Source organism: Galleria mellonella, unplaced genomic scaffold (assembly GCF_026898425.1).
Source record: "Galleria mellonella isolate WM207_F2 unplaced genomic scaffold, CSIRO_AGI_GalMel_v1 utg424, whole genome shotgun sequence".
NCBI lineage: Eukaryota > Metazoa > Arthropoda > Insecta > Lepidoptera > Pyralidae > Galleria > Galleria mellonella.
In genome coordinates, this window is record NW_026442097.1 from 4,022,847 (window position 1) to 4,045,392 (window position 22,546).

Here is a 22,546-nt window from a genome sequence, read left to right on the forward strand (position 1 = left end):
GATTCATTGCAATTATTACTATTTTAAATTTAATTATTATTTGATTTAAATTATTAAAATTTTATAATTTAAAATATTAAATTTTAATCTAAATTATACATTAATAAATAAGAAATAGCAAAAAAAAAGAGTTAAGAATGATTAATATAATACAATGGAGCTTCTCTTGAAACCGAATTTTAAGTTAAATAAGATGATTTAATCAAGTTTTACAATAATTTTAATCTATAAGCAATAGCAACGTAATGAGTAATAAATCGTCTCTCTGAAGTGTGACAAAAATATACTGTAGGTAGTAATGAAAAAAATATTGACAGGTAGATAGGCTTTAACAATGATAATGAAACAGTGGTCCCGCCTGCGCTATCGATATATAATATGCTGGCGGGGCACCAATAAGAGAATATAGCAGATTGCTTTTGTACCTCTGTCCCATTCGTGTTTCAACTGTAAAGCAGTTGTGTTTGCATGGCTGTGTTTCGGTTTGAAGTGTGGGATATGGCGTGAATTTACTGGGTACAGAGGAATAACACCCGAGTCCTCAGGAATGGCAACGCATGGGGGGTATCATGGGCGAAACAGTATACTCTGTTATGTCCATGGTACTGCTCATGTCTATAGGCAACGGTTACCACTTTCCATCAGGTGAACCGTCAGCTTGTTTGCCATTCAAAATTACATAAAAAAAAATGAAATAAACGATATGAACTTTCGCAAATAACAACAAGTACAGTAAAATATATACAAAGTCTTACAAGTGTATAAAATTGTAAAATGTACTGCCCATATTGGCGGCTACATTTTCCATTGAACATATAATTAAAACGCTAAGCAATACATGAAACACAGTTAAACCAATGAATAACTAAAGTACCGTTTAATATTCATGATTGCCACCGAGATACTAGTCTAGCAGTTAGAATACTTGCTTACCATAAATATGGAGATAAAATAAAAGAACAAACGACGAATAAGTCTGTAAAACATCCTGTCCTATCTTACCGTTAATCCGTGAAACCGCCTTTTATGCCTACATTTCTATGTCTATAATTCAATTCGTCTCTGTTTAACCCCATTTCAAATGAATTTTCAAAATGTTATTGTATATTTTTATGTATTAGAGGGAGATTTTGTACGAAAGTCGTTTGCTTGGATACCTCTGTCCCATTCGTGTTTCAACCGTAAATCTGTTGTATTTGCATGGCTGTGTTTCGGTTTGAAGGGTTTTTTTTAATGGGTGATAATGGAATGGCAACCCCACTCGCGCTATCGGTATACACTGGGACACCAGTGATAGATGACTGATGAGGATGAAACGGTTTGAAGGGTGGGATATGACGTGAATTTACACGGTACAGAGGAACACCTGAGTCCTCAGAAATGGCAACGCACGGGGGGATATTATGGGCGAAACAGTATACTCCGTTATGTCCAAGGTACTGCTCATGTCTATAGGCAACGGTTGCCACTTTCCATCAGGTGGGCCGTCAGCTTGTGTTCAAAACTGTTATTAAAAAACATTTATTGAACAAAGCCTATTACACACTAAACGATTACTTGAATGACAAAAGTCTGGCGTTAGTCGATCATGCATGGTCTTTTTAATAACACATAGTATATTTAAATAAATATATGTATACTTCTATATATATATATATATATATATATATATATATATATATATATATATATATATATATATATATATATGTACATATATATAGAGTAACTGTTGAGTTTCTTGAGGGCTCTCTCAACACACAACAAGTTTCCGAACCCTGCAGTAAATTAAAAAAAAAAATGATTTAAAGTATTTGTAAATAAGTCTATTCGAATAAAGATGATTGGAATTTAATAATAAAAAAAAAACACAATATACAAAAACGCAACGCATTTCCATAGCTATTCAGCGTGGAAATGCAGCAAGTCTCCTAGGTACCTTACCAGCTGGCAGTGATCTTAAGGAAATTTTTTATCTTTAACTATTCAAATTTTATTCCATTATAATCAAACCTAATTATAATATAAGTTTCTTAATTAAAATGTAATTTAGAACACAGAATCGCTTGTTTACAAGGTTTTTGTTTCATATACAAAAATACTTACATCCCAATTGATCAAAAAACTTCGACTTGTGACCGCTCAAATCTTTTAACTCGTGTCTATCATTGTTAATCACTTTATTGTCCGTCACTTTGTCACTTAATTTCGTCACATGCACATCACCGATCAAATTTTGCAATTTAACAGGTGTCTGTGGCTTATTAGCCGATTTATATTTTAAATTCTTCAACTGTCCATCATTATCTAATACTGTTATATCCTCATAATGATTCACTACATCTGTTTCTTTTCCTATACTGTTTACAATGTCCGAATTATATTTACTTTCACTTAACAGTTTGGTCAAAACAGCACCCTTATCGAGTATTAGATTTTTGGTTTGATGTAAATCATTATTCACAACATCATTATCCGAGTCCAAATAATCACATGTTATAACGTTAATTATTAATAACAATGAAATCACTTCAACGAATATAATTATATTTATCATAATTATATTTAGTTTAAAATCACCAATTCTTATCGATGTTATTTCAAAAATAATAGTACCACTTAACAACAACTCGCGTTTGTCGCTTTCGATTTAAAAAAAGCGACGTTCTTTATTTTTTAAATTCGATTTTTTGCGTTGAAACAAAGGAAGTAATTTATGAGGTTTTATCGAAATTCGTATAGTTTTTAAGTAGATTTTGGTAAAAAAGCGAAAGTGATTAAGTCTGCGCCCGCGACGACGCAAGACGTCCACTCGAGTGACGAAAATCGATCTCTTAAACGGCTTGTTCGGAGAAATGGGTTTACATAACATTACACGTCCGGTTCGGTTCATAATTATTTTGTATCTAGTGCATTTTTTTTATTTTTATATTATTTTTTTCTACTACTTCGTACGCGTCGATTCAGAAGTAGGGAAAGCAATAACATAGAACACTTTTAAATAGCGTATCAAGAAAAGACATACACCATATTTTAAGTTAGGCTCTTAGGAACATTCTTGTGTAAACTACATTCAATTTGGTGCAGTTGTTTTAAATAAATAATAATTGGGATAAGGGAATGAAGACGGTGATATTCTCACTGCAATATTTGAGGATCAACAATATGTGAAACTATCCAAATTTCAAATCAATAGCATTACTAGTTGTTGAGATATAGCGCTGTGACAGACGAACGGATGAGCGGATGCACAAAGTGGCATCGAAAAGTATTCTTTGCACCTTTTTGGTATAGAACCTTAAAAAATTGTAACTAGTACATGGAAGATATTTCATAAAAAATTGCATTAGCGGTCTTAATAAGACTAATGAATACAAAAAAAAAATTTTTTTAGTAATTTTGTCTGTCTGTCCGTCCATCTGTATGTTATGGTATCACGCAAAATACGATGCGGTTTCCGGCGAAAGAATCCGTTCGAAATTAATATAGATTTCTAACCGCCATACGCGGGGGGGGGGGATTGTTAGTAGTGGTATATGTGGTAGTGAGTACTACCAGTCCCATTGCTAGCAATATACCCTGGCTTGGCAGGTCAGTTATATTGGTTATTGCTAGCAATAACCAATATAACTGACCTGCCTTATCATTCTCACCTATCATCCATCATTGGTGCTCTGCCAGCGTATACCGTTAACTTAGGTGGGGTTACCATTCCATTATATAGATAATAACTAACACTATAATAACACTAAAAAAACCGGCACGCGCGATATCGGAAAATCAAAAATAAATATAATAATATCCAAAATAATCCAATATATAGATATTAGAGCGACACCAATATTAACACATGCTTAGCCTTTTTACTATAAGTAATAAAATAACGCCTATTATTTCAAAATAGCAAAATTGTAACTGTGATTACTGTTTAAAGGTGTCGAGTGAGAAGGTTGGAGCAATTTATTACACTGAGTGATTATTCTTATATCCAAAGATTACTTATTTTAACCCCCCCCCCCCCATAAAAAAGTGTGTGATAAGTTTGACGAGTCTGTGTATCTGCCTGTGGCATCGTAGCTCTTAAACGAAAGGACCGATTATGATACAGCCTTTTTTTCTTGAAAGCTAACGTTATCGAGATGAAGCTTAGAACTAGCTACGATTTATAAAGATCTGTTCAAGCGTTTTAAGGTTATTAGCTCTTTTTATAGCCACGATTATGTCAAGGCTTTTTTAAATTTTTAATATTTTTTTTTTATTTATTTATTTATAATTAGTCATTAGTACAAATATGTGTACATGGTGAACTTAATGCTTAAAGCATTTTCTCCCTGTCAACCATAGGGAAGTGTCAGAATACTCGGATGCGGTACTACTAATTATTGATATACATACATACTAAAATTACATATATAAACAAATAAATACCATATATATGAATAACAAATATACTTACACATATATGACATATACTATAATATATGATACACGAAATTAAGAATAATATAAAGCAGTTACTGTTCGGATAAAGTAAAAAAATGAGCATGAACGCTTTTTTTGAAAGACCGTTTAGTCGGTAGTCTCTTAATGGCATCAGGAAGCGCGTTCCAGAGTCGTGAAGAATATAGGAGAAAAGATTTTAATTATTACTAGTATGTACTATTAATAAATATATTAATACATATTATCTGCCGTGTGGTCCCGGCATAGAATAGGCCACCTCTTCCTTTTCCGTGGATGTCGTAAGAGCCGACTAAGGGAACATAATGGTCTAGGGATGGACAGCAGCGTCCCTCTTAAAACATTATCAAAAGCTAACTCTGGTTGCCTCTCCGGCTTCCAAGCGTGACAACTACTGGCTATGTTCAACAATGGACAGTAGACCGCTGATATCGTCATAGTCGTAGAATACTGACGGATCTTTATATGTAATCTTTGTCAGATCTGTCAGTATTCTACGACTATGACGATATGATGATGATATTTTATAAATTGAACGCATACTGACACTTTTTATTCCATTGCCAGTGCGATGATTTCTTCAATCATTTATATAATGGCACTAAATGAAAATTCATATTCTTTATAAATTAAGAGTAAAAATTAGTCATATCTAAGAATGAATGTAGTTCCGATATATCGTCATGGTCGTAGAATACTGACGGATCTTTATATGTAATATTTGTCAGATCCGTCAGTATTCTACGACTATGACGATATGTAGTTGTAAGTTTAGGAAGTTTTATTCAGTCTTCATTGGACCGATTAAAAATAATAAATATAGTAAATTTTAATGAGAAGTGATACAAAAGGCGGCCTAATCGCTAAGCAATCTCTTCCAGACAACTTTTGGGTAGAGGATAAGAGAAAATAGACAAAGGGTTAGTGGACTACATAGATACATATATACAAACTTATCCATACTCAATAGCACATATATAACAGGAGAGAATAAAGAGGAAAGATAAGTAATAATACAGGAAAATAGTGCTGAAGGTAAATATGGTAGGACTTCACAGAGGTTTTGAAGCTAGTGAGAGTTTAAACGACAGTTTTTTTTTTCAAATCAAGAATTTTTTATGCAATTTAGAATGGCAAACAATCTGACGGCGGAGCAGTACCATAGACCTAACAAAGTATACTCTTTCACCCATGATACTCCCTATGCGTTGCCATTCTTGAGGACTCAGGTGTTATTTTTCTGCACCCTGTAAATTCACAGCCACATCCCACCCTTCAAACAGAAACACAGCCATGCAAACACAACTGCTTCACCGTAGAAACACGAATGGAACAGAGTTGCTCAAGCAAACGAATTTTGTACAAAATCTCCCTCTGGTGTTTTATTGTTTGTTTACATTTTATTTAATTTTATCACAAGAATAACAAACAGGAGGTAAAAATAATAATGTCCATTAATAATGTGGTACATATATTTAATTTTACTTCCTAAAATTGTCATGAAACAATAATAAAATTATAGTTTGCTTATATTATTTTTGGTCAAATTGCGAAGCTCCTTCCTCAGTATCTTGCCGCTTGCATTCTTTGGTATTTCAGACAAGAATCGTACACCGCCTCTGAGACGTTTCGGATTCGATAGCTGGAAAGTACAATAGTAATTAAATATATTATTATATCATGATCATTATAACCTTTCGTAGCCTATCCCATTGTTTGGCAAAGACTTCCTACAAACTACAACTTCCTACAAACTTCCATCAACTTAATAAATAAATGAAATAAAAAAAGAAACAAACTGTTACATTTGTCGTCGCAAGCACCTACTAATATTATAAAAAACAGTTAATTTTAAACTTTCGCGTTGTTTAAACATATTTTAAATAAACAATGGGGAATTAACGTGACGTAATAGCCTTTACTGGTAAATAGTGCCTACGTAGATAGATAGATACTCTTTATTGTTTCCTCCAAAAGATTATAATAGTAAACTTATTATAAATAGATACAAACAATTACAATAAATCTTCACACTGAGAATACAAAAGGCAGCCTTTTCGATCTCTTCCAGGCAACCTTTGGATGGAGAGGAGTAGTTATAAACAGTTTGATCGGAGGCACGATGAAAATTTTGTTATTTTAAATACATATAGAGATGAAATATATTATTATGCAATAATATATATGTATATACAAACCTGCTTCTTTATTACCGACGTTGGCTATAGAGGCTTTTACATCGTATCAAGTCCCGATTGTGCCTTTAAAATATATTATAAAAAATAGCTTTTGTCCGCCACTTAGTGCGCGTGGATTTTAAAAGTAGCAAAAGGAATTAAATACTACTTTTCAAGTTGGCATATCAAGATGAAACACATACCAGATTTTAAGATAGACCTTCATGACAGACAGACATACAGACAAAATTTCTAAAAAATAATATTTTGGTATCTATTAGTCTTATTAAAACTCGCTCGCATCACAGCCACTTGTGATTAAAGATCCCGAAATCCGTTTACCATCAGACGGACTGTATGCTTGATACAGACCGTCTGATGGTACACGTTTACTGTAGCCTATGAACGCCTACAACACTTTTGACTCCACGTGGTTTATAAAAAATGTAGGTATAAAATGCAATACCCTCTCTGCCACAAAGTCCTGTAGTTCCTTCTCAGTGACGGTCCTGCCTGGTTGCAGTGCCACGAATGCTATCGGCACTTCTCCTGCTTCTCTATCTGGTATACCGACTACCCCTGCATCTCTTACCGCCTCGTGTTGTAACAGCAACGCTTCTATTTCCGCTGGTGCTACCTGTAAAGCAAATTCCATCAAAACATAAATGTGAAAGGAGAGTCAAGTTTAAAATTACGAATATGTGTCGTTTCGACTCCAACGAAAAAATAATCCGCCATCTGTCAAGTTCTGTGTAGAAAACCTTAAAATTTACGAGTATTATGAATTGTTAAATTTTAACAGATAATTATTAACACAATGCATTTATTTCACTTAGGATGTAATTCAAGCTCAAGATTTGGCTTGGCTAGTTTACTTATATTTATATAAACACCAATTTCGAAAAATTACTGTTTTATAAACCATTATAATGTAATAATTTTTACTTAAATCTATTAGAAACTTAGTTTATATTCATTTTACAATAAAGTTTTTGCTGTGATATCAAACTGAAATATTAACTTAACATAAGACATAGGTTAAGACATAGAAGTGTAACCCCAGGCTCGTCCCCAATATAATCTACCATCATCTGGCTGCTCCCATTTCAAAAGATGTCATCATCATATCAGCCTTTAACTATCCACTGCTGAACATAAGCCTCCCCATGAAGGGTTTTGCCAGTAGTTGCTACGCTTGGCAGGCGGATTGGCAACCGCAGTTACGATTTGGAGATCTTTTAAGAGGGAGGCTGCTGCCCATCACTCGCCCTTCCTTAGTCGTCTCTTACGACACCTACGAAGGGGTGGCCCATTCTATGCTGGGGCACACACGGCGAGAAAGATGTCATAGACGCTTATACTTGTAATACCTGTGTTTTCCTATAAAAAAATTGCAATATATATTTAACGACATTCTAAATTCAGATTGAGCTGAAATTTCGCATATTTATGTAAGTTCAATGTTTGTATATTATGGTATCATCGAGCTGATCTGAAAGTAACCTCGGAAGATAGTAGTATGCTATAAATAGAACTTCCTATAATAAATTTTAAAGCTAAATAAACTGTTTTTTAATGTTTGTTTTATCGTTACCTATTCTCATATATTGTTTTAATAATATTCATATTATAATGTAAGAAATATCTGTAACTTTTACGTATACTGCATGTTGTTTACATCTGTCAAATATTAATCATTGTTCGTTTTAGAAAACAAAAAACTGTCATTAGTAAAAGTGTTTCTATGTTAGGTAGTTACAGTTCATATTAGATTATATTGTTTGAGCGAGAGTTGCCGTAACACAGTAACGACTAGCAAAGTAAAAAGTAAAGTTCTCTTTTTCGGTATATTTTTATTTTGTATACCTTCATTTTTATAACATAAAAGTTATGTTTAAATATAAAAATTGTACTCTTTCTTACTTGTATTGTTGTAAATAAATATATATTTTTTTTTTACTTTTTCATTTGATATCCACATTAAGTGTTGAAAAAATATACACAATCCGCCATTTTGTGGCGGCGGCCATTTTATAGATATTAAAATATTTAGTATTACATATTGTATAGAACTGAAGGTTTATAAGAAAGTTTTGCAAAATCGAGAAAGGAAAAATTGGTTAAAATTTAACTTACAAGAATTTACCTATACAGAATAACTAAAAAACATTGCAAGTATAAATAAAAACTTGTAAAAACATCATGTAATGATGAAAAATCACAATATACGAAAATATGCTATTTTAGTACTAGCTAACCCCACGAACTTCGTACCGCCTAACAGTCGATTCTTTATTTTTTTTGTTGTTTTAATACTTATTCTGCTATTCGCGACGCCGGCTCGGCTAGATTTATACGAAAGTAACGTCACTCAATTGTTTTGCCCTCCCGGAACCTCTCAACTAAGACTTGAACTTTATAGTATGGTATTAAAGTTCAAATTGACTTTTAAGTATTATTACGAATCGTTTGTATGGGAGTATAGAAGAGTGTCGTTTTTAGACTTTTTCGGGCAATTTTTTAATTTTTTCTCTGCGTATGAACCATCCTCATACTTTAAGGAATATTCTAAAAAGAGAATTAGCGGAATCGGTTCAGCTGTTCTCGAGATTTGCGCTTAGCAACACATTCAGCGATTCATTTTTTATATTATAAATGGGGTAGCGCTTGATTTTCCCTCACCTGACAGTAAGTGAGGCTACAGGTACTTATAATTTGTTCCCATAGAAATTTTACCAAAATTAAATACTGAGTTAAATAATATTGCATCATGTTTTAAAACGCATCAACATAATTACGATACAGTACCCACCACGATTTTCGGATAATGATATTAATTTATTTATTTACTAGCTATTTACCGCGGCACTACCCGCATGAATCGGTATGAGTTAAAATATGATATATGACATATAATGAGCTCCCTGCCGAGGTTTTCCCAAGAGACTACAGCATGGGGTTTTTCAAAAGGGAGGTAAAGAGGTTTCTTCAGGGTCGGCAACGCGCGCGTAATATCTCTGGTATTGCAGGCGTTCATAGGGTACGGTAACCGCTTACCATCAGGTGAGGCGTATGCTTGTTTGCCACCTCAGTGGTATAAAAAAATATAACCTACCTTCGTAAAGTAAAACTTTACGAAGGTAGGTTATATTTTATAGATTATATATATAGATTATATTTTTTTTTATCCAATTCCAATTCAACTGATCGATTATTTTATAGCATTTTATATGTGATTCTTTAGATTGATATAACTTATTTTTATTTACGAATCGATTGAAATAAAACAAACACTAAATGTTAAGTGGAGCAAACCGCAATGTATTAGTGAAAACTAGTTATTGAGATTAGCACGCAGAAACGTACAGACAAACAGACAAAATTTAGGGGAAAGGGATTGTTAGTAATGGGGACTACCAGTCCCATTACTAACAATACACCCCGTTAGGTCGATTTCCCCGTGGTTCCCCGTGGAAACCATCATGCTGAATGCTAGGTGTATTCATCACGATGGGCTAACTGACCTGCCTTCTCATTCTCACCTATCACCCATAACTGGTGCTCTGCCAGCGCAGGCGGGGTTACCATTCCAATATCATTCACAAAAAAAAGAGACAAATTCAAAAATCATTGCTTTGGGTTCTATTGTGTCTTCACAAAGCACTTCTATTAATAATTTTTCATACATCTACAGACAGCGATCAGTTACGATTTTATTACATGTATTGATTTAGAAAATATTGTATATATATAACCGAAAAACTTATCGTCTACACGTGTATGTGATATCTGAAGATAAAAATAAAACACGCATTAATTCGGAATAATTTTATATCACTAGGCGATTGAAGAGGTTATCTTAATTGATACTTGTCACTTGTAGGTCATTATCAGTAATAGCAGTCTATGTTTTTTTTTTTTTTATTTTTTTATACACAACTTAGAATGGCAAACAAGCTGACGGCTTACCTGATGGAAAGTGGTAACCGTCGCCTATAGACATGAGCAGTACCGTGGACATAACAGAGTATACTGTTTCGCCCATGATACCCCCCATGCGTTGCCATTCAACGCGGGCCGTCAGCTTGTTTGCCATCCTAAGTGGTATAAAAAAAATGGAGTCGCGCTTGATTTTCCCTCACCTGATGGTAAGTGACGATAAGTTCTAGGATGAAGCATGCTTATCCAGAAGATACTTGTTAACCATTGACTTGAAGAATTTCAGTTTGCTATTCTCTGGAAACACAGAGACTGGAAGGGTATTCCATTCCTTAACAGTTTCGTTAGAAATAAATTATAATATTTAATATTCGTACTTTATCTATACTAGTGTTATCTATGGCAGTTTGACATCTGAAATAGGGTTAAATATGAGTATGTGAATCACTTCCTTCCCAATTATAAGATATCCGGTGTTACTATGCGAAAATAATTTATAACTGTCCGTCTAAACCGTGTTCGAGTACACATTGTTTAATAAAATTAAAATATATGAAATTATATTAAATGAAATAAAATTATATGTGATGAACTGAAATTATATGTGATGAAGTGAAATTATTTGTGATGAAATTACATTAAATGAAATTTAATTAGATGAAATGAAATTTTATTGATTGAAATGAAATATTTATTTGCTTTAAACAAGCATCTGTTTTAAAATTGTAGACATTGCTTTAAAATTGTAGGCACGCAAATTGAATGTCATTATATTAATTAAACAAAGATATAGCATTAATGTTGGTGATTATTACGATAATACAAAATTAAGGTCAGAGAAAAAAATACAATTAAATTAAACCAATTAATTTCAATAGGTATATGTACATTTCCCTTCACTGCTCTGCTCCTATTGATCGTAGCGTGATGAAAAGTATACTATAACCTGCCCAGGAGTATGAAGAATAATAGTGCCAAGTTTCATTAAAATCCGTCGAGTAGTTTTTGTTTCTATAACGAACATACGAACAGACAAACAAAAATTTTACTGATTGCATTTCTGGCATCAGTATCGATCACTAATCACCCCCTGATATTGTTATTTTGGAAATATATTTCTTGTACAGAATGGACCTCTCTACAGATTTATACTATAGATATAGTATAGTATAAATATAGATATAGTATAGATTATATACTTAAATGATAATTAAGTACCTTTAATAAAATTTTAGGCAATTCAAGTGATCGGTTATTTTATAGCATTTTTTATATGAATATTTAGATTGACAAAACTTTATTACTTATGAACCGATTGAAATAAAACAAACACTAAATGTTAAGCAGAAAAAACCGCAATGAATTAGTGAAAACTGCATTCAAACCGGTTAAACCATTTCTGAGATTAGCGTGCACAAACGGTCAGACAAACAGACAAAATTTCTAAAAATCATTGTTTTGGGTTCTATTGTGTTCATAAAATCCCCCTATAATCATTTTTCTTATATTTCTTCCACGTACAGACAGCGACCAGTTACGATTTTATTATATGTATTGATTAGATAAGACATTTGGTACACAATGCTGGTAATACTTACTAATACTAAATAATTAAAATAACAATGAATATTATAAAATGTTAAATTAGTAAGGGTATCAACTATTTTTGGGAAGCAAGGACAATATTCTCCGACACTATAGAAGATCCTGTCTAGAGCCATAGATGGGGACTTTCTTTAAATATTTTTATTTTTAGTCAGTGTTATAATATTTATTAGCAAATTTTATGTATCGAAATCTACCTAGATTAGGTATATACACTTTTAAATTGTACAAGCTTCAAACTTGCAATTTTAGTTTATTTATGTCAATACATGCAAACAAAATTTAAACCATTTCTGATATTCGTTTAAATAGAAATTTTGCAAACACTTTTAGTGATAGTACAATATACAAGGCTCAATACTCAATACATTCAAAATGGCCGCCGCCACAAGATGGCGAATGATGAATTTTATATTATCCCCTTAATCTGGATATAAAAGGCCTTGAAGCTAAAATAAATGACATCATATTAAAATAAATTCACCCATAAGTTAACTGATTCCAGTATAAAAATTCCATGGAAAGGTTCCCTTTCATTCTCACTTATCATCCTTCAATGGTGCCCCGCCAGCGCAGCCTGGTTAGCGCAGGTGAGCTTACCATTCCATTATCATCCATTAAAAAACCCTTAGTGACGCTGAAACCATAACCTACAGTAACTATATACCATCAGATAGGCTGTCTTCAGACAGACGATTCACACTTGACCGATTTTCGGGTGGTTATAACCACAAGCTATTTCGAAAGCTAGACCCGCTCCTGGCCGTAGATATAATAAGTTCCTATAATTCTTAGAACACAATATCTAAAGATATAGTAAAAAATCATCATAAGTTTTGAAAGAAAGAACGAAAGAAATAATTTAATCGAAGAAGCATGCGACCCACACAGTAGCGCACAAAACAAGAACAAAAGAAACCAAAACAAAACAAACAAAAGAAAATAATAATTGTATACAAATAGAACAAACAAACAAACAGTAGGATAACTCTTGAATCCAACGTCGATCTCAGTACAAATCTATTGCTAATGACAATTTAATACTGCACTCGTGTAACGACAGTTAGGAATTAGCTATAATTAGGATCGGTTTACAATAGTTTGCATTGGCAAGTTGCACTAATGTGCACCTATCAGAACACTATGGAACCGTTATGTCGCTAGTGACAAGTGACGCAATTCAAGAGTGTGAATTGAAAAAAAACAACATTATATGTGTGCATAAGTGTGGTGGTGTGTGCGAATGTGTGCGTGCAAATGAATTCTCTTGGTATTTTACTAACCTGGAATGATTTATATTTAATGAGTTCCTTCAATCTGTCCACAACATACAAATATCCATCTTCATCATAATACCCAATATCGCCAGTCCTAAAGAAGTTGTCCTCGTCGAAGGTCTCCCTTCTGTCGACGCCCAGGTAGCCCTTCATTAACATGGAACCTTTTACACATATTTCTCCGGTACGGTGTGCACCCAGGGCATCTCTCGTTTCTATATCTACAATCTGAAGTAAAAATAAACAGACAAATAAATTCTTAATTTTTATAAAGTCGAAAGTGAGGTTGTTTGTCTGTATGTCACATCCCGTACTTCTTAACGGATTATCTGTTAAATAATTAGCGAGATATTTCATTTGTATACAAGAAATCTTCTTATTTAAACAAAAATCGATTTCAGTAGTTTTATTAAAATCAGTTCAATAGTTTAGTTTTGAAACCAAAATAACTGATTTTGCTACCAGAGGAAGACTTTGTACAAAAGACGTATGCTTGGACACATCTGTCCCATTCGTGTTTCAACCGCGAAGCAGTTGTGCTTGCATGGCTGTGTGTTTCGGTTTAAAGGGTGGGATATGCCAGTGAATTTATAGGGTACAGAAGAATAACATCTGAGTCCTCAGAAATGGCAACGCATGGGAGCTATCATGGGCGAAACAGTATACTCTGTTATGGCCATGGTACTGTTTATGTCTATAGGCGACGGTTACCACTTTCCATCAAGTGGAGCGTCAGCTTATTTGCCATTCTAAGTTGTATAAAAAAAATTAAATCGATTTTTTTGTGAAACACAATCTTTAATACAATATTGGTAGGTTTTTTCGAAATCAACCTTCACAACGGTACAAGGCACCACTGTTCCATTACTGTCAGGTTTCTTGATTTCGCCATTCTTGTATTCATTAACGCAGACGCCCAACGTACATTCGGTCATACCGTAGCCTTGCAGTATGCCAGGTACATTGGGAAATCTGAAAAAGTGCATAATGGACAATAAATTAACTACTAGCAATCCGTTCGGCTGCAGAAGACATAGACATAAACATAGATAGATAGAGATAGACAGAGTTATAGAAAATAATATTTAGCCTATTGAAATGACTGACATAGATCGAAGGATAAGAAAGCTGAAGTGGCAATGGACTGGTCACATATGTAGCTCGATGAAGCGATAAAGGATAGGGAAGGGGAGGAGGGATTGTTAGTAATGCGGACTACCAGTCCCATTGCTAGCAATATACCCTATCAGGTCTACTTCCACGCGGTCCCCCCTGGAAACTATCGTACTGAATTCCAGGTGGATTCATAACGATGAGCTAACTTGACCTGCCTTTTAATATATAATACAATGGCATGGTAACACCAGGCGATGTTATCATGTCATTATCATGCATTGAAAAAAAAAGGATAGGGAAGTTAGATTCTTCAGTGTGTTTATATTGACAAACAAACATACAATTTTTTTTTCTGATATCTATTATTCCAATCGTGTATTTTTTTATGGAAAAATGACTCTTTATTTATTTATTTTTTTGCGTTTTAATAATAGTTTACGTTTTTCGATATATTCTTATTATTGGGTAGGTACCTACTCAGCATAAGTTCGTGTTGGATGCATATCAGAATGGACCGCACATAATATTATTCGTATCATAATTGAAGTAGAAAAAATGTATTTATTAATTGAATTCTTTCATACATTTTCACATAACCTTTTAAGTGTTCAGGGTTGAAGTTGGTACGATTGAAAGATGGTATACTTCGGAGATTAATTTTGTTTCATTAGAATGTCATATAAACTCGAAGAAAGGAGAAGAATTCATGTGTCACTTTAACCTAAATTAATTAATTATTGTTCTCGTTCAATCTATATTAGTTGAACCCAAATCAGAAATTTTTTAACATCTCTGTAAACTATTGATACCCATTAATTCCTCTCCTTCTGTGTCTAGGGAAAGTAGATAAAATTTTATTTGAGAAATCATTTCAGGGTACGACGGGGCTGAGATACGTGAAGAAAGTAAAAGCCCTTAAAATAAAAAATTGTAATAAAAAAAATATACAGAGACGAGTGTGCATACAGCATGGATGTAAAGTTAGTTGTATTGGTAGTTCCGCGTATTGCTTCTCCGCACCGCCACTGCATTTATTCGGTACGTAACCAGAAGTCTATAGGGGGAAAGGGATTGTTAGTAATAGAGACTGAGAATCCCATTGCTAGCAATATATCCAACCAGGTCGACCTCCTCGCGGTTCTCCCTGGAAACTATCATGGTTAATTCTTGATGGATTCATCATGATGGGCCAACTGACCTGTTTTCATTCTCATCTATCACCCTTCACTGGTGCTCCGCCAGCGTATCCCGTTAGCGCAGGCGGGGTTAGCATACCATATTCACCCAAAAAAAAAAACTAGAAGTGTATTGAATATTAAAAATTGGATTGAACCTAGCCGAACCACAAATGTAACTACTACTTAAGTTTTTTTATGGTTAAGATCTGTTTTATGTGTCTAATAAAATAAATAAAAAAAATAAGTATACCTTTTTTGAGTGAGTTCAGCGACATCTTTTGGCAACGGTGACGCACCACACATAATTGTATCTACGGAGCTAACATCATATTTGTTTTCTGACTTATTTAACGCAACTAGTATTGCTGGCACTAGAAACAACTGTCCCACCTATAAGAATTAGATAGTAATCAAACATACTTATGTCAATTACACACACACACACACACACACACACACACACACACACACACAAACGCACGCACACACACACACACACACACACGCACACGCACATGTACACATACACGCACACGCACTCGCAAACGCACACGCACACGCACACGCACACGCAAACAAATATATTTGTATAAAGAATATTTCTTTTTAATTCTATTTTATTCTTCTGTTTAATCATGCAAACGATTTACCACATACCTACCTACCAGTGGAAGACTTTGCACAAAAGTCGTTTGCTTAAGTACCTATATCTCATTCGTGTTTCTACCGTGAAACAGTTGTGTTTACATGGCTGTGTTTCGGTTTGAAGGGTGGAATATGGCAGTGAATTTACAGGGTACAGAGGAATAACACCAGAGTCCTCGGGAATGGCAACGCATGCACAAAGCGAAAAAGTATAGTCTGTTATATCCACAATACTGCTGATGTCTATAGGCGACCGTTACCACTTTCCATCAGGTGGGCCGTCAGCTTGTTTGCCATTCTTAGTTGCATGAAAAAGACAGCCTTCGTATGGTAAAACTATCGTTTTAACTTACCTTATATTTTTCAATCGTTTTCAAATAAAGCTCAACATTGAATCGCGGTAGATATACTATGATGCTTTGACCTGCAAATAAGTTTATTGCACTTCCCACTAAGCCCATAACGTGGAACCAGGGAGTGACGATAAGAGATTTCGGTCGAGTGAATCTCAATATCCTTAGAAAAAAAATACATACATGTTACCTCTTTTTGTACAATACTTAGAATAGCGAACAAGCTGACGGCCCACTTGATGGAAAGTGGTAACCGTCGCCTATAGACATGAGACAATGGACAGTAGCATAGTAAACGACGCACAATTACACAGTAATGTATATGGTACCTATGGGTACAGGCCACATATACTATTAATAGTTTTTATATTATTATTTACCAAATTCGAAATTAACACGCATCTCTATTGTTTCCCTTTGGCTTCCGTTCACGTCTTCTAAGTTCCTTTCGCAAATATACGTATATGGGGGGAAAGGGATTGTTAGTAATTGAGACTAAGAATCCCATTGCTAACAATATACCCAACCAGGTCGACCTCCTCGCGGTTCCCCCTGGAAACTATCATGGTTAATTCCTGATGAATTCATCATGATGGGCTAACTGGCCTGTTTTCATTCTCATCTATCACCCTTCACTGGTGCTCGGCCAGCGTATCCCGTTAGCTCAGGCGGGATTACCATACCAATTTCACCCATAAAAAAAAATACGTATATTTCCAATTAGCGACCCGCCCCGGCTTCGCACGGGTGCAATGCCGCACCGCTATGTCCCTGCATATTAAATCTGTAATATCTTCGGAAATATTCATTTAAATTACATGCTATAATTATCTATAGGGCTATATTGATCTATATTAAATGGACAATGTATTTAAGGTACTTAATTGGATAAAAATGAATGCTATATTGCTTAAAATCACTTAGTAAATAAGCTAGAGCCGTCAGCTTATTTTCCATTCTAAGTTATATAAAAAAAAATACCTAAATTCTAGTAAAATAAATTGATTTCATTAAATATTGTCATTATTGTTATATATGTCATTAAATAAAATCAATACTCACGAAGAGGAACACGCGCAAATCACGTTTGAATGCGTGATTTGCACTCCTTTAGGCAAGCCCGTGGTTCCTGACGAGTACATAATGACCACAACGCCGTCCAATCCATCAATTGGGTCAGCAACTTCGAATTCTTCATATCTTACATTCCTCGACAGCTTGTTTCTAAATACCAACTCACTTTCACCATTACTGCCAGCTATTACCAAATCGTTGTACAATACTGTATTTTTAACACTCTCGTCTCCATATAATATGATCCTCTTTAAACGGTTTGTGCCTTCGAAAGTTTTCTCGTGAGCTTTATAAGCCAAAGGCGAGCATATTAAGTAGCTAGGCTTGGATATGTCCAGTACGTGTTTCATTTCGCCTGTGGAAGTTAATTTAATCATTAACTATTCGAAGAAATTCTATAAACTTTATTAAGTTAACAATAAAAACTAAGGAATGTTGTCATTTTCAAACGACTTAAAACAGGAGAAGTTGATACATCGTTTGTATGTTTTTTTTTGTGTTTGTTACCTCATAACTTCATAATTTCTAAACCAATTTAGAAAACAATATATTTATAAATTAGTTTCAAAGAAATTTTATAAAAATCTGTTCAGGGGTTTAGTTTTTAAATCAAAATAACTGGTTTTGCTACAATTGAAGTCGGTTTTTTAAGACGCACAATCTTAATTTATCCACTTAATAAGTTCTTAACTGAGAACGTAAAATATATACTAACTTTTTTTAAACCACGAAAGTGGTAAACAAACATACAGCCCGTCTGATGTTAAACAGTTATTGTAGTCTATGGACGCCTGTAACACTAGGGGTGTCACGTGCGCGTTGCCGACTCTAAAGAAACCTTAATATACCCTTTTTGAAAAATCCCATACTGTAGGCTCATGGGAAATCTTGACAGGAAGTTCATTCCCCAGCCTGAGCGATATATACAGGTTCCCGTAGACAAACATACAAAATACATCTAGTATTATTAATATGAACGTTTGTAAAGATATTTAGACGTTGGGATGTTTGTTATTCAGTCAACTGTTATTCATTTTACCAGAGGGAGATTTTGTACAAAAATCGTTTGCTTGGGCAGCTCTGTCCCATTCGTGTTTCTACCGTGAAGCAGTTGTGTTTGCATGGCTGTGTTTGAAGGGTGGGATATGGCAGTGAATTTACAGAGTACAGAAGAATAACACCTGAGTCCTCAGGAATGGCAACACATGGAAGGTATCATAGGCGAAACTGTATACTCTGTTATGTCCATGGTACTGCTCACGTCAATAGGCGACGGTTACAACTTTCCATCAGGTGGACCGTCAGATTGTTTGCCATTCTAAGTTGTATAAAAAATTCACACTTAAACAGATAAACAGATTTGAATGAAATTTGATGCACGGGTAAGATATATCCTAACTTAACACTTGGTATAGGTAGTTTACATACTGATTCAAAGCCCTGACATAAAGCTAGTTAGAAATATAAAAATACTGACCAGCGCTATAAGTCGGATTGTATGGGGTGAAGACAGCACCTGTACAAATGATCCCCAGCATTGTGCCCCAAAACTCGTCCCTATTTTCAGTGCAAAGAGCAACGACGTCCCCCGTCCGTACTCCCAGATGAGTGAGCGATATGGCCAGATTCATTGCTTCTTGAACAATTTGGCCGTATCTCAAAACATTGTCAGTTGCACCATTAATCTGAAGAAATTTGGAATTCGAGTTTAATAATATATCGCTTAATGTATGTAGGGATTCGTAATAACACTTGAAAGTCAATTTGAACTTGAATACCATACTATAAAGTTCAAGTGTTAGTGAAAAGGTTTTAGGAAGGCAAAACAATTGAGTGACGTGGCACGACGTGTTTTATAGTTTTTATTTTTTGACATAATGTAATAATTGACTTATTAACTTTCGTTTTTCTTTTTTTTATCTTACTACGGCGTCCCGAATAACAGAATAAGTATTAAAAAAAACTAAAAAATTAAAGAATCAACTGTTAGGCGATACAAAGTTCGCCGGATCGGCTAGTTTATACATATACATATATAGATACTTACAAGAGCTATCTGTTCTCTCATCTGATAAAATCGGTCCAGCAAATACTTCGCAAAACTCTTCTTGTTCGGTATCGACACATCTGTAGTGCCGTACAAATAATTTTGTTTTCTCAACATTTTTTTTTTATTTATCACTAAAATAAATGATCAAAAACAAATCGGTCAAGTGTGACTTGCGAAAATTCATTCAAAATACTGAAACAATAATTAAAGTTTTGTAAATAAAATATTATAAACTACTCAATATGTAGTTGTTTTAAGTGAATAAGTATTTCCTCGAAACAAAACTGCACCTTTACCTGTACTATTTTAGTACAAAATTCGCAAAATTATCGTACAGGTAACATTAAAAAAGAGTATTTATTATTGAATCAAAATAAAGAAAAACTGTTCAAATTTGACAGAAATATTACAAAATAAAAACACACAAAAATAATATTTCTTTTCACACATTACATACACATGTTTCTCGTTCAATGTTATTGAATGACAAAGGTCGTGACTTTATCCTGAATTATCCATAACAAAGGCACGACCTAATTACCCCTTACTAATTAATTAACTTACAATTATACCAAAATTAATTTCAAATACTAAAATCTTTAAGGGGCCTAGTTAAGAAATAAATGAACCAATAAAGATATTTATAAATTTACTATAATTTTTTTTTTTAAATAAGAATATAGAATCTATTGTATGTATAATTTTAGAACACTTGATGTGCAACTGCGATTTGTTGGCAAGTATGCGTATGAGTCTACTGGGAACGGCTTATCCAGAACCAGGGGACTACAGATATCTTAAACCACGGGATATCGTCAAGGTAACACAAAGGATCTATGAAATGATGGTATAAGGCAGGGGGAAGCACAAAAGATCCCGATGGGTCGCGTGCAACAGCTTAGCTGACCCCATATGCGAATATAAGATAAGGTAATGTAAATTAATCATAATAAATTTAAAAAAAATAAAATATATTATATGTATAAGAAGTGAAAAATTTCTGGCAGCTTATCTGTATTCCGTTTCATTACCAGTTACGTCCGTAAGATGTAACTGGTAATGAATCGACTGAAGTACTGAATATAATTGAAAAAAAAAAACTGTTAAACCTAAATAAACACAAAACAAACATAAAACTGATTAAATGTGAGCTGAATTAGCAAACCGAGGAGAATAATTAGGCCATGTAATATCTGATATCTATGGGGGGAAAGGGATTGTTAATAATGGAGACTTAGAATCCTATTGCTAGCATTATACCCAACCAAGTCGACCTCCTCGCGGTTCCCTCTGGAAACTATCGTGGTTAATTCTTGATGAATTCATCATGATGGGCTAACTGGCCTGTTCTCATTCTCATCTATCACCCTTCACTGGTGCTCCGCCAGCGTAACCCGTTAGCGCAGGCGGGGTTACCATACCATTTTCACACATAAAAAAAAAATATCTGATATCTATATATTCTGAACTGATGGCGGGAAAAAGGTCACCCATTTCGATTTCGCCCTTATCGGTCGGATATTTATTTTCGATTATGTTAAACTAGCGACCAGCCCCGGTGCACATTACATCACATCACATTAGAAACCTTTATATAGAAAAATTATCAGTGTTCCTCTACAATATGTACAGACAAACAGACATACAGACAAAAATTCAAAAATCATTGTTTTGGTTCTATTGCGTTCATAAACATAATAATAATTTTAATATATACATATATATATATATATATATATATATATATATATATATATATATATATAATTACAATCTATTTTGAATTTACAGTACATTACTGCAACATCAAACTTATAACTATACCTATTTTTACGCAAATAAATTATTGATTAGTTAATTGATTGACTGGCAGTTTGTTATAATACCTCACACACATGAACATAAACTATATCACTCACTGATGTCGCAGCTTTCTAAAACACAAAATTTCCAAGTCAAATAATTCCACGGCGAAAACGCGAAAAAAAAATAGCTCTTAGTGACAGGATTTTTGGTAGCTTACTTGAGAATTATAATTACACTATGGCCAATTTACGCAAAGCATGCATCTTATCTAATCTTACAAATATAATTAAATCATAGCCTAAAAATGACTGCACATAGAAGATATTTAAAAAGAAAATTAAATTAAACGGATTTTTATAGGAGTAAAAAAACAACGATTATTTTTAGAAGTGTATATCTCTATGTTTATTCCGGTACTAGCGGCCCGTCCCAGCTTCGCACGGATGGACATTTTTACAACATATTAAAAAGTGATTATTGTGACATAACGACAATAGTTGGATATATCAATAACTCATCAATAATATCATCATCAACTCAACAATAATAATAATAATAAATATCGATAACTACAAAAAACTTTGCTATACTAAGTTTTTTTTCAGTTATTGATATTTTCTTCAATATTGTAGAACATACTTTTGTTCTATCACCAATAGTTTCCGCAGCGCACGCGACCAAAGATATTTTATAGCATTTTTTTACACCTTGAGTTACGTTACTAAAGTTTTAGTAAGGATCCTTAATCTTTTCTAGCAATAAATATAGCCTATGTTACTCAAGGTGAATGTAGCTTTCTAAGGGTGAAAGAATTTTTCAAATCGGCCAAATAGTTTTTGAGTTTATTCATTACAAACATACACAC

At 33.8% G+C, this 22,546-nt stretch overlaps 2 protein-coding genes across 4 annotated transcripts in view; both read right to left on the reverse strand.

Annotated features, from left to right (window-relative positions):
* The window catches only part of LOC116413734 (serine proteinase stubble-like), a 41,812-nt gene extending 39,035 nt beyond the window's left edge, over positions 1-2,777 (reverse strand). Inside the window, exon 1 of one of the 2 annotated variants that reach the window (XM_052898222.1) lies at positions 2,107-2,777. In XM_052898222.1, coding sequence (XP_052754182.1) covers positions 2,107-2,557 — 451 coding nt within the window. In that variant the 5' untranslated portion in view covers positions 2,558-2,777. The remainder of the gene's footprint in view (positions 1-2,106) is intronic. The other variant, XM_052898220.1, reaches the window with a different exon arrangement.
* A 3,138-nt stretch (positions 2,778-5,915) lies between these two features.
* Positions 5,916-21,919, reverse strand: LOC113513240 (uncharacterized). Of its 2 annotated transcripts, none has more exons than XM_052898261.1 (10): positions 21,795-21,919; positions 19,873-20,067; positions 19,303-19,510; positions 17,814-18,180; positions 16,752-16,914; positions 16,004-16,143; positions 14,293-14,431; positions 13,466-13,687; positions 7,105-7,275; positions 5,916-6,103 (listed from the first exon to the last, which is right to left on the reverse strand). In XM_052898261.1, exons 2-10 carry the CDS (start codon positions 19,987-19,989, stop codon positions 5,978-5,980), a joined length of 1,653 nt encoding a protein of 550 aa, XP_052754221.1. In that variant the 5' UTR covers positions 19,990-20,067; positions 21,795-21,919; the 3' UTR covers positions 5,916-5,977. The 2 variants fall into 2 exon arrangements, with proteins under 2 accessions (XP_052754221.1, XP_052754222.1); XM_052898262.1 differs by having other exon boundaries at positions 21,762-21,919.
* Between the last annotated feature and the right edge of the window lie 627 nt (positions 21,920-22,546).

What these genes read in the sequence shown, in the direction of transcription:
- LOC113513240 (XM_052898261.1), bottom strand. Translation starts at nt 19,989, where the DNA reads ATGTTGAGAAAACAAAATTATTTGTACGGCACTACAGATGTGTCGATA. An exon ending in AAACGATTGAAAAATATAAG is followed by an intron (nt 16,144 to 16,751) that starts GTAAGTTAAAAC and finishes TAATTCTTATAG; the next exon opens with GTGGGACAGTTGTTTCTAGT. An exon ending in AGGACTTTGTGGCAGAGAGG is followed by an intron (nt 6,104 to 7,104) that starts GTATTGCATTTT and finishes TGTACTTTCCAG; the next exon opens with CTATCGAATCCGAAACGTCT.